Source organism: Macaca thibetana, chromosome 20, assembly GCF_024542745.1.
Source record: "Macaca thibetana thibetana isolate TM-01 chromosome 20, ASM2454274v1, whole genome shotgun sequence".
Taxonomy (NCBI): Eukaryota; Metazoa; Chordata; class Mammalia; order Primates; family Cercopithecidae; genus Macaca; species Macaca thibetana.
The window spans coordinates 10,439,497-10,454,399 of NC_065597.1; the positions used below are offsets into that span (position 1 = coordinate 10,439,497).

General features: G+C 50.9%; 1 protein-coding gene across 4 annotated transcripts in view; it reads right to left on the reverse strand.

The window, feature by feature from the left end:
• Positions 1–14,903, reverse strand: part of KCTD19 (potassium channel tetramerization domain containing 19) — a 38,016-nt gene that overhangs the window by 1,513 nt on the left and 21,600 nt on the right. For 3 of the 4 annotated variants that reach the window (XM_050772849.1, XM_050772851.1, XM_050772850.1), the window contains exons 3-14: positions 13,284–13,434; positions 11,987–12,178; positions 10,638–10,769; positions 8,194–8,404; positions 6,277–6,437; positions 4,940–5,040; positions 4,044–4,186; positions 3,773–3,856; positions 3,384–3,498; positions 2,348–2,975; positions 418–609; positions 84–238 (exon numbers count right to left, since the gene is read on the reverse strand). In XM_050772849.1, the coding sequence (XP_050628806.1) occupies positions 84–238; positions 418–609; positions 2,348–2,975; positions 3,384–3,498; positions 3,773–3,856; positions 4,044–4,186; positions 4,940–5,040; positions 6,277–6,437; positions 8,194–8,404; positions 10,638–10,769; positions 11,987–12,178; positions 13,284–13,434 (2,265 nt within the window). The remainder of the gene's footprint in view (positions 1–83; positions 239–417; positions 610–2,347; positions 2,976–3,383; positions 3,499–3,772; positions 3,857–4,043; positions 4,187–4,939; positions 5,041–6,276; positions 6,438–8,193; positions 8,405–10,637; positions 10,770–11,986; positions 12,179–13,283; positions 13,435–14,903) is intronic. The other variant, XM_050772852.1, reaches the window with a different exon arrangement.

A 14,903-nucleotide genomic window follows, 5' to 3' on the forward strand; every position in this document is an offset into this window, starting at 1 on the left:
TGCCTTGCACCACTTACTGTGGGACAGGGGAAGAGGTGGAGAAGGTACAGGGTGCCCCAGGGCCTGGGGCCTATCACACATACCCACAACTGGTTGGCCAGGGAGACCACCTTGGCTGTGATGGCTTTGGGGTCCTTTTGCCTGATGGAATCCAGGATGATGTCAGCCAGGAAGCAGTGACATTTCTGTGCATAAAACATCTCTTCCCAGGACAGAGAGAAACTCAGGAAAGTCACTTCTGTGGAGAAGGGAAAGTAGATGTGGCCACATCTGTCAACAATAGGGCCTTAGAGACAGTGTGAGGAGGGGGAGAGGGGTAGGGCCCCCAGGCCACTGTCTCTGCCTGAAATAACCTGGGAGGGGGCTCAGGCATCCTCACGAGGAGGCGCAGGGCTTGGCCTGGTTCCAGAGCCTCACCTTGGGGCTGGGGGCTGGCTGTGGGTGGTGTATGCCTGAGATTGTCCATCTGTGTGGTGTAGATGATGCTGTCCTCAAAAAACATGCAGAAGCCATCGTTGCCCACCACAGGGGGGTGAGTCACTTTGAGGATAACCCCTAGGCTGTCCACCTCACTGGCCTCAGGCAGAGGCTGCTCAGGGGCAGGGATTTCTGTGAAAACAATATAGGGAGGGGGCTCTCCTTTTAAAAAAATTTATTATTATTATTATTTTTTGAAATAGAGTTTTGCTCTTGTTGCCCAGGCTGGAGTACAATGGCACAATCTTGGCTCACTGCAACCTCTGCCTCCTAGGTTCAGGCAATTCTCCTGCCTCAGCCTGCTGAGTAGCTGGGATTACAGGCATGTGCCACCATGCCTGGCTAATTTTTGTATTTTTAGAAGAGATGGGGTTTCACCATGTTGGCCAGGCTGGTCTTGAACTCTTGAACTCAGGTGATCCACCCGCCTCAGCCTCCCAAAGTGCTGGGATTACAGGTGTAAGCTACCACACCCAGGCTTTTAAAATTCTTTTCTTCAATTACCATCAAATCTACCTAAGCAGGGGCTCTCCTTAAGCTACCTCAGAGCCCAAGGAGGGAGGGGACCTCTGGTGACAGGACAGTACAATCAAGTTACCCCAGCCTTGCAACAGCTGCCATCTCTAGTTTCTCAGAAGTGACACCCTGGGCTGGCAGGGGCCTGTCCTGGCCGCTCCTCTCTTCATTGCCCTGGCATCACTGCAAGTCAAATCCTGAACATTTTGGAACTCCAAGAAACTCCAGATTCCTCTGTTGAATTAAGACGTCTCAAATGGAGTGGACAGTAACCCAGCTGAGGGCTAGAAATCTATATAAAATTTTAAGTTGAGAGCTTTTGGGGCCAGCCTTTGATGCATGTCCAGAGAGTGGACATGCTTTGTCATCCCAAGCTTAACAGACCAACTTAGGGCTCACAGGCAAGAGTCCAAGAAGGCCCCTCCAAGCAGGGCTGGAGCCACTAATAGGGAAGGTGACAATACTGCAGGCAGGGCTTTGAGGGAGCAGAGGCAGCAGCCTGGCACAGCAATTATCAGCACAGTTCCTTGGCCGCCTCCCCTTAGCTGGCTACACACACTATCCAGCTCAGTCCCTGTAGCCCCTGCTACATCCTGGGCTTCTCCACCTGGATGTCCCTTGGCATTTCACACTTATTGTGTGTCCTTCCCCAAGCTCTGCTCTTTCTCTTACTCACACCTCAGTAAGGGCCCATCCACCCCCTTGTAGTCCCACAGGCTAGAAACCTGGCTCCTCCTTGGCCCAACCCTCCTTCCATCCCCTAGCTGCCTAGCCTCCTTCCCCTAGCCTAGAAAGAACTCCAAGTGGCTTCGAACACCTAGCTCCCGCTGCATTTCCTCTGCTCCTGGAGCACACTTTCTGATGGGCACACCTGATCCCTGTGCTCTTGTCTAAAATCCGTCAGAGGCTGCTCACTCCTGTCCTGGTCAGAACAGAGTACCACATCCTGAAGCTGGCCCGCAAGCCCTGTCCTGATGACTTCTGTCTTCAGCCTCATCTTTTATCACATCTGCACATGAAGCCTGGCCTCCAGCTAGACTCATGCCCTGCACTTCCAAACATCCTGGACTTCATCCTTCCCCTGCTGACTCCCCAGCCCTCAGCCTCTTTTGTGCTCCTGCTTCATAGGCACCCTCTTCCCACAGCGCTCATCCCTTCACCATGTGTTCTCCTGGCCCCTCCAGCCATGCCAATGTGCCAGTCATTTCTGTGTCTGCTGCCTGGCACAGAGATGGCATTGGTGAGCAGGGGGGGTCTAGTTCTCCTTTGTCACTAACTTGCTCTGCCATCTTGGCCAAGGAGTTTGCCTTCTCTGTTGTGAATAAGACTTAGATCAAAGTGGGACAGGACTCACCTCTCTCCTTGGTCCTCTGCTTGCTCCAGTCCTTCAGGGTGATGGGTCTTTTTTGGGGGAAGTATGGCTTGAAGGTTGGCTCTGGCCCCTTGTCTTTCAGTCCAGCTCCAGCCCCTGCCTGTGGTCCTGGATCCTTCTCTGAGGCTGTGGAATGGACTTTCCAGGCAGCTGAGGGGCTGGGCTGGGAAGCAGCCTCACTTCCCAAGGGGAGCTGCAGGGTGGCCTCCTCCAAGGGACTGCTCCGGGAGGCTGTCAGTGGCTGGAATTCCCACTGTTTGCAATTGACCATGTCCCATTCTCTCACCAGGGAGATGAGTTTTTGCATGGGAGTGGCGGGAGGGTCTTTGGTTTCAGATTTCTGTGTGAGGTTGATTGTGGTGCATTTCTTCTTTGGGGGGCTCTCAGGGTGGCTCCCCCAGTGTCCGGGGTTGGTACATAAGCCAGGGCAGTGTGAGTATGTGCTGGGGTTGCCAGCCCTCTTGGCATTTCGGCATAGGGACACCTGGATGGGCCGGGTATACTGCTCAGCCTCCTCCATCTGGTTGGACCTGGCCAGGTTTCCCTTAGCCTTGTTCCATGGAGCCCTGTCACTGCAGTCTTCAAAGTCCACAGGCATGTAGGCTGTGGTCTGGGGAGGGAAGGGCACAGTAACTCTGGATAGGTTGGGCATGGACATCAACACCTTGCCCAAGATCTAATAAGCTGGGCCTCCAGGACTTCACTTGCTCTCCCTGAACAATCTCATCCCTGATAGGGGTCACCCACTTGAGCTTTGCTCAGGCTGAGTAGGGGTAGTACCAGCCCAGTGGCCTGTCATTCCAACAGGAGATTCAATCAGCATCGCAGGCCACAAGTGGCCAGTAAGTTCCTGTGCCTCCTTCACGGTTCAGAAACCAGGTTCTGTCCTAGGAATCCATGTAGGCCCTGCTCTTTCGTTTTACTGCATCCCTCAGTAGCTGAGCCTGCCTCCCTCCACCCTGAGCCTGGTGGTAGTGGTTTTTGAGGACAACAACAACCAGAGGAGGCTGGGGCTTACTTCTTTAGTGTCTCTACTGAACTCTGCCAGTGACCCTGGCCCTTCTGTCACCACGTGCAGCCTCCTGATGGGAAAAGCTTCTTCATTTTCAGATTCTTTCTCCTGAGTCCATGACCTGCAGAAAGAGGGGTGGGTTAGTGAGCAGAGACTTCCATCAGGCCATTGGCCAGTTGGTCAGATCTGCCCTTTGGCTGGGAGTTAATGCTAGACAGCAGAGAAGAAGGGGCTCTTAAAGGGTTTTGCCTAGGTCACTGGCCAATCCTGGGCCTGCTTCACTCCCTCAACCCCAAGGAGAACAGGATCCTCTAGGAGTGGGACTTAGGACAGGATTTCAAGAGGAATTTAAAGGACCAAATTCTAAACATAGAGTCGTGAAAAAGTTTCCTTACTTGTATGCTTCACATTGTGCAAGGGCTTCTGAGAGGGATGGAATGTGGTATTCCTCCACCTCCTGGCAGAAGAGGGGCCATTCCCTACAAATGACAAGATGTCTGACTGGGCAGCTAGGGTGGGAGTGTGGGAGGGGGCATAAGTTCCTGGAGCTGCTGCCGCCGAAATAAAATAACCTCCTCCCTGAAGGCTGCAAATCAGGTCTCCTTTGTTGCTAAGGGAGGGGTCAGCCTTCATGATTTCATCTTACTGTGTCCTTGCTTCACTTACTTAAATTCAGATGGTAAAAAGAGTTTGCCAAGTCTCAGGAAGTTGAGAATGTGTCGGAACATCTGGCCATCCCCGTGGATGAGCAGGGTTTGTCCATATGTGATCCAGTACACTCTCTGAGGGTTGGACAGCAGTTCTGGATACTGGAGGGGGTTGGACACCAGACTCAGTCTCAGAGCCTCGGTCTTTGGGAAGGGACAGGTCAATCTTCTTTCACTCCCCTTTCCCAACTACACTAGAGCAGAAGCTTTGAGATTTCCATCTCCCTGTCTTGTCAGTCACAGGGAACTATGGTAGGGAGCAGAGCATCCAGGGAGAAGCACATCATCCCTGCTTCAACTTTTCATGGCCCCTAGACCACCATCTCAAGGCATTTGGAAGCCCACCGTACCTCCTTCTCAGTCCAGGCCCCTCAGAGCTGGCCCCCTCCCTACCCAAACTCCAGAGGGCCTTCCCAGCAGGCTGCTCGGTTCACTTGCGCTTTGTTTGTTTTGTTTTTTGAGGCAGAGTTGCACTCCGTCACCCAGGTTGGAGTGCAGTGGGGCAACCTCGGCTCACTGCAACTTCCACCACCTGGGTTCAAGTGAGTCTGGTGCCTCAGCCTCCCAAGTAGCTGGGATTACAGGCACGTGCCACCACACCCCGCTAATTTTTGTATTTTTAGTACAAATAGGGTTTCACCATGTTGGTCAGGCTGGTCTTGAACTCCTGACCTCGTGATCTGCCCACCTCAGCCTCCCAAAGTGCTGGGATTACAGGCATGAGCCACTGCGCCTTCCGGGAAAGTCTTTGTTCTAAGCAAGTGCTGGAAGCTGTGTGAGGGCCAGGTGATGGCCCCCAGAGCAGCTCAGGTGGTGATGCCAGATGGGGAGCAGGGCAGCCAAGGCTGGCAGTACCTTCAGCAGTGTCTGCAGGGTGGTTGCATACCAGTGGCTTCCAACATACACTTTGATGATCTGTTGTGGGGAATACACAGTGATCTCTGCTGTCCACTCATCTATGGGAATCGAGATAGAACACATAATCATATGGCCAGAAGGGAAAGCAGGTAGGGCCCTTTGGTCAGTAGTGTATTTCATGTTAAGTCTCAATATCTTTCCTCAGTCATATTGTGTTGCCTACTCTGAGAAGCAGCAGAAATCCCTGACATAAACGTTGCTTGCTGCAAGGTTTCCTGGGTGGTGAGGTGGGAAAGGGCACTGCCCCTCTTCACCTGACCCTCCTCCCTCAGGAAAGCTGGGTTGATGACCCTGTCCACCTACAATGCCAACTGCCTCCAGTTTCTGGCTGGGTGTGTCCTGGGTGTGTAGCTTTTCATGTGGCCACTCAGACTGAAACTAAGAATCTCCCTCTGCGTGTTTGTGTTTGTGGTTTGGCAAATGTCATGGAGCCTACTCCCATCAAATCCCTGTCACTTTTATGAGACTAAGCCTCTAGGCATGTCTGGAGAATGGGGGCTATATGCTGGGAAGATGAACCCATGACCCTTTTCCTGGAGCTGACTATATGTAGGCCTTGTTCTGATGTTTGGGAAGCAGTTTCTAATGAGCTCTGTAATGAATGAAGGGTATATAACTAGATTATATAACCAAGAGGTAAGATGTATAGAACTACACTGTGAACTCTAGGAAGACAGAGACTCTGTTGCTTACTTCTGTACCACCAATGTCTACTGCTGTCCTGGTATATGGCCAGTACTCAATAAATGTTGAATGGTGCTAAATGATAGTAATACAGCTTAAACTTTGCCCCCCAGATTTTTGGTAATAAGAAGTTATAGGCAGCTGGTGAAAACAACAGTAGCTTTGGACTCAGTCAAACCCCAGCTTGACCACTGTGTAACTTGAGCGAGTTTTCTTCTCTGAACCTATTTTTCAGCTATTAAATGGACCCAGGGACAGCTCTGTTTAACATCGAGGAGGCTCCTCCCTGCATGGCTATGAGAAGCACAACAAGTCAGCTCCCAGGGTCAAGGCAGGCCTGCCTTGGGGGTCCTGCATGGCTGCAGACTGGGTAACAGCCCTGTCTGCTGCTGGAGATGAATTGTGGGCTTGGAGGTGAGGACAGAGCACTTAACATTATAGTTTCCCTTTTGTAAAAATCCAAAATATTGGCCTGGCTTTCCCCTCCTCCTCCATCTACAGTTCCTCGTCCTGGCCACCTCATCTATTCCCTCCAATCCCCCAGATACTCCCCTGATGCTAAATTCAAACCTAGAAGCTTTCTCACTTACTGAGCACATCCATGGGTGCCAAAGTCCTCGGCTCCAGATGAGTCTTCAAAGCCACTTTCATTGGCTCGTAGGTGATGTCCCTTTTGTCCAGGAAGGCACAGAGCTCGTATACCTCGGAAATGGTCTCTGTCAGGGGCAGCCGGCAAGTCCCCAGCCAGTTCCTACCCAGAGGAAAGGCGTGTTATGAAGAACATCAGCAATGCACCCCAATAGAGTCGAGCCTGTAAACTTTCCATGCCTAGGATGCCTTGCCACAACACTGGCTCAAATCAGGCATTATTAACATCGTTTCCTTGTTTTTTTTTTTTTTTTTTTTTTTAAGACAGAGTCTCACTCTGTCGCCAGGCTGAAGTTCAGTGGCACGATCTCAGCTCACTGCAACCTTCACCTCCCAGGTTCAAGCGATTCTCCTGCCTCAGCCTCCAAAGTAGCTGGGACTACAGGCACCCAACACCACGTCCAGCTAATGTTTTTTTGGTGTGTGTATTTTTAATAGAGACGGGGTTTCTTTTTTTTTTTTTTTTTTTTTTGAGACGGAGTCTTACTCTGTCACCCAGGCTGGAGTGCAGTGGTGCGATCTCGGCTCCCTGCAAGCTCCGTCTCCCAGGTTCATGCCATTCTCCTGCCTCAGCCTCCTGAGTAGCTGGGACTACAGGTGCCCGCCACCACGCCCGGCTAATTTTTTGTATTTATAGTAAGGAGATTCTTAGCTTCAGTCTGAGTGGCCACATGAAAACGGGGTTTTACCATGTTGGCCAGGATGGTCTCAATCTCTTGACCTCATGATCTGCCTGCCTTGGCCTCCCAAAGTGCTGGGATTACAGGTGTGAGCCACTGCGCCTGGCCCGTTTCCTTGTTTTAACTGGAAATCTGTCTAACCTTGTAGGAGAGTAAGCCTGGATAACAGGTCACATTTTTGGAACTGAGCTTGACTTATTTCAGCAAAGCCCTCTAAATGGACTAATTTCATGTCTCCAGGCCCTGTTTCAGGTTCCAGGGCCAGCCGAGGGCCCAGCCACTCCCTTTTTGCCCCATACGCATTTGTCCAAGACATCTCAGTCACTGTGCCGCAGCCTGCCACAGTCTTGGAAAAAGACTGGGGTCTGAACATCAACCCCCTTCTCCAAACCCTCCCTTCCAAGGCACCTGTCTTTGCCCTCTGTGACATCAGGGTGGACATCTCTGAAAGAAATGGACTTTATGGGCCAAAAGAGCCCAAAACAACAATATTGGGAAAAGACAGCATTCAGGGTCAGCTGACCCTCTCACAGGGGCTCCAGAAAACCCACTTCTACCTTCAATTTTGGTACCAGACTATTTTGCGACCCTCAGAGAGTTGCTCTGTTGTTCTGCACCTCAGTTTGCCCTTCTACAAAACAGGGTTGGATTCCTTGCCCCTGCACTGAAGACATCCTGAGCTCATCCCACAAGGCAAGGGCTGGGGATCAGCACCTCTGGGAAGCCTGGCCTGGCCTGCCCTGCCCTGCTTCTAAGGAGGGCTCACCCCTGGCTATGGCCATTCTGTGTGTCCAGTGAGCCTCCCAAGAGTGGCAGAGGACCTTTGTAGAGGGGTCTGCACAGGGAGGTACCCAGCTCCCTGAGGGTGTGACTGTGGCCTGGTCACCTCAGACCTAGCACAGGGCTAGAACCAGGGAAATGGACTGCAGAGGACAGAAAGAGGAAATGGTCTGAAGCCTTTGAACCTTAGCAACCCTCGTACCTTGGCACCAGCCCTCTCCTTTGAGGCCCTAACCTGGTGGTAGTTTGGCGGTGCTGGTGATGGGAATGGCTAAAATGATGGGCTGGCCCCAAGGACACACTTCCCCTCTGGCTAGTGGGAAAGGCCCCAGTTTATTCCGAGAGGGAAGGGCAGAGCCAAGCGTGATGGGACTCAGCGTGCCCTAAGGAGGGCCTCACTTGACATGCTGAAAGAGGACACCATTCCCTGTGATGTACAGTCGGCTTCCGTCTAGCGTGCTCTCGATGCGAAGCTGGCCCAGCGCAGAGTCCGGGTACTTGACCAGCAGACCCAGGGCCATCGTGTAGAGCGGCTTCACAGACTCCAGGCTGACTGTGCGGGCCCCCTTCCCGGGGCTCAGGGGAGGACAGGTGGTCCGGGAACAGCCACCTGTGTCAAGGAAAAGGGTGTATAGAACTAGACTGTGAACTCTAGGAAGGCATGGTCTTCCTAGACCCCCATGGTCATAGCTGGATTGGAGGCTTTGGGGCTCGGTTCCTACTGCTACATCCATTATACCGAGGAGGCTCAGAGGGAGGATATTTCCTTGCACAGTCCAAGTCGAGATCTTCTCAAAATCAGTATAATTTTTTTGTATACTCAGGCTTAGAAATCATAACTATTTGTTGGAAGGTGAGTTGGGAGTGGGGGGATTCATTTGCTGTATCACTAGCATCTGAATTTCCTAAGTTTCAGGAAAGCAGCCATCTGGCCCCAGCCTCTGCAGGAGTCTTCATTAGTCCCAAGCTCTACTGTAACCATCCAAGGGTAAGGAACGGCAACCATAGCCTGGAAACTCTATGTGTGTTACAGGCTTCCTGGATTCACAGCCCCTATTGCTGGCTCTCCTGGGCAGAATTTCCCCCGGAGACATACCTTGTGGCATTATTTTCAGGGTGGGTATTTGGGTTGCTGGTTTATGGGTGGGACCTTTTCTCCTACAGTGGGCCCAGGGTACAGTCCAGAGAATACAGTTATCACAGCCTTCAGGACCCTGCTGCTGTGGCAACAATGTGCCAGTGGGCACACTGCTGGGGGATGTTCGTGGATCATCTCCAATCCTCAGAGCAACCCTACAAGAGGGGGTAGTGCTATCATCATTTCATGCTGAAGAAGCTGCCCTGAGAGGCTAATGAAGTATCTTGCCCTGAACTGCAAAGCTAGGCAGAGGCGGGGCTAGGATTTGAGGTCAGCTCTGTCCAGCACCAAGGTTACCACAGCTGTTTCCCTTATTGTGATGTTAAAGCCACCTTTTGTGTTTGAGGAGTGCTGCCAGCTTCCAGAGCCTGGATGTCAACACAATTCCTCCATCTTTGCATTGCTCTGTGGAGCAGGGGCTATGCTATCATCCCACAGTGATCTATGTTCTCTGAGGAACAGAAGGCTTTGAGGGAAGGGGCTGAACTCACACTGCCTTAAGTGGATTCTAAGGCCCTGGGACAGGGTCCTGAGACCTGCTGCAGCATGCCACTCCCCACAGAGGGTGGGTTTCTTTTTTGAGAAGGAGTCTTGCTCTGTCACCCAGGCTTGAGTACAGTGGCATGATCTCAGTTCACTGCAGCCTCCTCCTCCCAGGTTCAAGCAATTCTCCTGCCTCAGCCTTCCAAGTAGCTGGGATTACAGGGACACACCACCATGCCCGGCTAATTTTTGTATTTTAGTAGAGATGGATTTTCACTGTGTTGGCCTGGCTGGTCTCGAACTCCTGACCTCAAGTGATCCGCTTGCCTTGGCCTCTCAAAGTGCTGGGATTACAGGCATGAGCCACCAGCGCCTGGTCAAGAGGATGGGTTTCTATTTGTCTGGGAGAAGGCTGGGAAATCTATGCCTGAAGATAAGGAAAGGCTTGATTGCCATGGGATAAATGTCTGGTGATGCCCAGGCCAAATTTCCCATGCGCAGTGCAGTCCTACACATTCTCAGGATGGTGGCTGAAGCCATGCTTAGGTGGCAGGTGCCCTATAACATGCACAGTAGCTTCCATGGAGGCGGAGTTGGGAAATGGAATGATGAACGGCCCTGAGGAAACCATGAGGAGAAGAACAAGCTGGAATGAGGTAGGGCTGGGAGCACGAAGGCCTGGGCTGGACAGGGGTCAGCAAGTGTCAGGAATAGGCAGAAACAGGCACATCTGCCGGGAGTTTCCAGGTGAGGTGATGAGGGAATTTGGGGGCAGGTGAGATGCTCGAAGCACTGAGCATTTCCCACACCTCCAACCATACCTGGAAGAGGAAGGATGGGAGTGACTGGTGGGTGCTCCTAGTCCCCAACACTTTCACAAGCAGGGCAGACCTCCCCTACCCCTGAGAAGCCTGCTCTCAGGTCTGAGACATTCCAGCCTGGCTCCCCACCCAGGCTGGGCTCCTTCTGATCCAGGCTGGGCTGGGCTTCCTACACCCCTGGCTGGTTGCCCACTCCCTACCCTCAGTGGGAAGGCTGAGCCGGCAGAGCAGCATGCAGGATTTCAGGCTGTGAATCCTCTTGGATTCAGAGTCAGCCAGAAGACCCACTTCTCTCACTAACCCCCAAAGCCCGAAGTGGTTGTGGAAGGGGAGATTGTTCTTGGCTTTTCCAGGTCAAACCAAGACTATCAAGGGGAGGCCAAAGTTTCCTGGCGACATACCCATGTTCATCCGGTACCACCTTATGGCTTCAGTGAGTGCAGGGATTTCCAGAATTTCCACTTCTGCTTCTAGTACATCAATGTTGGAGAAATTATCCGGTAGTAAAATCTTCTGTGAGCGAAGAAAATTCACTTGAAAAACAAAGGGGAACACAGTGAGTTAATGAGGCTATTTCTGGTTTAACTGCAGGTCCTGGTTTTGGCAGATTTCTGGTGCTGTAACTTATCCTAGGTTCTCCTTGTTCTGAAACAACTTCTCAACATACCTGATTAGATTAGCTTTGAGTGTGTGGTTTTCAAGGTGAAAGACCCCACATTACTTTGTTTTCCTGTGTCTGAGGCCATGGGTGTGGCCTCCCGTGGCTTGGCCTGGGGCTCCCAAGCCAGGCCCTCCTGGTGGGCACACTGGCCCTGAGACTTACCCTGCGAGTCTTGACCCAAGAGCAGGTCATTCCAAAAGAGGGAGTTGTCTTGCTGCTTAGAGAGGAGGGGCCCGGCCGAGCCTGGGCTGGCGGGTGGCACTTGCAGTTTGTCCCTGCCTGGACTGCAGTATGGGAGGCAGAGATGGAGCCAACGCTAATGTCCTGTGTGAATCAACTTGGAGATACAGAAGCACATCACAGACAACTTTCTAGGTGACTATGAATATGAATGACTGGGGTTCCAGACATTTGGGTTCCTAGTGTAACTTGAATGTTTACTGCCCTCTCTCTCTAGATAGCAGTAGCATCTTGGGGTCAAAGAGGTCATTCAGTTCGCATCCCAAACAGAGCTCATCCTGGGGCAGTAGGGGGAGAGAGCCTCTCTGTCAAAGGTGGAAAATCTCATCCTTCCTTAGGCCACTACCTCAAGTGGACAATTCTGCTATGACTCTGAGGGAACCTGTCACTATCTACCCTCCTTCCCTTTTATTCTGAGTTTGCTGACATTAAGAGCAGGTAGCACCATCCTTTGAAACAATCTGGATTCCTCATTTTATGGTGAGAGGAACTGAGGCCTGGAGGCCAGTTGGATACATAAGGGCAGAGTAAGAAGAGAAGCCGACTGGCAACCAGCTGAGCTCCCTGCCCTTCACACCAACTCCTGTGGTCCCTGACACTTTCCAGTGCCCTTTTACAGCCAGGCCATCCCAAAACAAATAGGGAATAAAATAGCCCTGAGTCTAGCAAGATTCTAATGCTGGAATCTGCTTGCCTCCTGGAAGGCTCTGTCATGCTTCCACCACCTCTACCCAGGGAAGCTCCTGAGGCCCTGAGCTCCAAGCTGGGCCTCTGTGGGACATGTAATGGGGAGGGGTGAATGGGCCCTATCAGCCCACCCCCCACCCCACCCCTGGACAGAGCAATCACCAATGAAGCGGAACTCGCTGCACTCGCACTCGATGAGGGCCACCGTCTCAGCCAGCCACAGCAGGTTGTCTTCAGTCACTAGGCTGGGATACTTGGCCACCAGGTCTAGGGGCAGGAAGCAGTAGTGCACCTCCTCTTCTGTGTCTAACAGGGGTGTGTCCATGAGCCCCAGAGGTGCCTTATCATGTAGGCCTGGAAGAGAACATGTAGGCAGTGTCGCTACCTCCCAGAAGCCAGGGGATCTGATTCCAGCAGGGCTTTCACTGACCCAGGGGCCCCAGAGGATGCTAGAGAGACTACCCAGGAGATGGTCCTTGCCACTTGCCAGACACATCTTCCTTCTTTCTCTTTTCAGTTGTAGCTCTAAGATTTGGAAGGCATGTGGTAGGAAGTGGGGCGTGGAAGTCTATTTTTTTTTTTCTTTTCTTTTTTGAGAGGGAGTCTCACTCTGCTGCCCAGGCTGGAGTACAGTGGCGCCATCTCGGCTCACTGCAACCTCTGTCTCTCACATTCAACTGGTTCTCCTGCTTCAGCCTCCCAAGTAGCTGGGACTACAGGCATGTGCCACCACACCCAGATAATTTTTGTATTTTTAGTACAGACGGGGTTTCACCATGTTGTCAGGCTGGTCTCGAACTCCTGACCTCACGTGATCCGTCTGCCTCGGCCTCCCAAAGTGCTGGGTTACAGGCATGAGCCACCGTGCCCAGCTGGAAATCTTTTTTTTTTTTTTTTTCTATAAACAGTGAAGGGCAGTGGGACATGTGACATTTCGACTTATGTACCCAAAGTCATTAAATTCATTTACCCATTTGATCCTTTCTAACTGATCAAACCAAACACAGTGATCCACAGACAAAATAGATACTTTTGACACTCCTGGAAGCTAAAATCCATTAATAATCATAAATGCTTTGTACTCATGTCTCAGATAGGCTGAACCATGCTGCCAGGCACCTATCAGACAATGATCATTTGGGGACATTCTGTGTGTGATGGTTGGAGGAAACTCGAAAGAATGGTGGCATTCCCTGATGAATAGGAGGGAGTGGAATGAAGCCTTGCCTTGCCCATGTGAAGCCAGAATGCAGAGGAGTGAGTGTGGAGGAGGATGTTGGTTCCAGCAGGCAAGCAGCCATGGAGAGGGCCTGTGGCAGGGCAGAAGATCAAAGGAGATGACAGAGACTGCCCCAGAAATCAGGCACTCTCTGCTCTCTGGATGGAAGCCATTTCTGTTAGGGTATGGAGAGGGAAAGTTGGTGTGGGCTTTAGGGAGGGCCAGTCTATCCCAATTTACCTGTAAAGGCTGGGCTTTTGATTGGAAATTCTGAGGGTTTGCTAATACACTTCCATGTACGCCAATAGTTCAGAGATGCTCTCTCAGCAACAGGTATGTCTGCAGGCCGCACGCGTAGATGGTGTTTCCCTTCCTTCAGATTATCTAGAGTCTGTTAGATAAAGAAGAGTACTATCTTGAGAATCTAAACCAAGTAACTATCTACCAATTCTAGTGTGACGATCAGGAAAAACAGTATGTGACTTACTTTGGTTTTTTTCTTTTTTTTTTTTTGAGACAGAGTGTCGTTTTGTTGCCCAGGCTGAAGTGCAGTTGTGTGATCTCAGCTCACTGCAACCTCCACCTCCTGAGTTCAAGCGATTCTCCTGCCTCAGCCTCTCGAGTAGCTGGGATTACAGGCACCTGCCACCACACCCGGCTAATTTTTTTTTTTTTTTTTTTTTTTGTATTTTTAATAGAGACGGAGTTTCACCATGTTGGCCAGGCTGGTCTTGAACTCCTGATCTCAGGTGATCCATCTGCCTCGGCCTCCGAAAGTGTTGAGATTACAGGCATGAACCACCGTGCCCAGTGACTTACTTTAACTGTTTTGAAATAAATTAGGCAATCACACACACAAAAAATGTAAAAATGTAGGGCTATAGGGTGACATGCTGATATTCAAAGTCCCAATGATTATTTCTCTTCTGATTTTTGAAACAAGTTTTATTATACTTTTATGTTGAGTAATAGTAATTTATCTTGCACAATCTAAAGAGTAATTTCTATTTAATCATTAAAAACTTGTTATTTTTTGCTATCATTTTCCTTCAAGTGCTCAAAACCACTTTTGACCTGTTATAATTGTGATTTGCTATTGTTTGTGTTCATCCTAACCCTGGGTAGTGATCTAAGTGGTGAGATTGAGGTATAATAAACATGTCTTATATTGCCACAGGGCTCCACATTTTTCAATGCACTTTGACACATGTTTGCTCATTTACCATGACATGACTGTGAGACAGATGTGGTTGGTGTCTTACTGATGAGGCAGCTGAGGTCAAAGGCTTTGCAGCCTGCCCAAGCAGTCTTCCAAGTCCAGAGCTTGTCAGCTTGAAGGATCAAGCGACCAGGGGTGGGCTGAAGCTGGAGTGGAACACCCCAACTAGGCAAGCCTGAAGCTCAGGGCGGTCTTTGTGCCACCCTTACCCAGGGACCCATTCTCCCTCAAAAGTCCTGCAGGGGGCAGATTATCATAACATCAGCCCCCCCCCCTTTTTTTTTTTTTCTGCCTTTACTCTAGAAGAAGATACATAGGATTTTCCCAATAAATTTCTGGATATAGCAGGGCAAGTGGTACTTTAAAGGCACCAGGTCCTCATAATGGACAGATGCCCCAGATTCAGTCTGAAACTAACAAAAGTATCTGCCTCTAAATGCTGCTATGTCAATGAAGCCCTTAAGTTGCTCTCAAAAATCCTGAGCATTGAGACTAGCCCTCTGGTGGCCAAGCTATAAACTGTGCCCGCATAATCACTTAAGGTCGATGCAAAAGAAGGCGGGCCAGAGTGGGAGAATCTTTCCCACTTTGGATGGTTGGAGGGTTTGCAAAAGCACTGGGCAATGGTGGGATCATGGGGA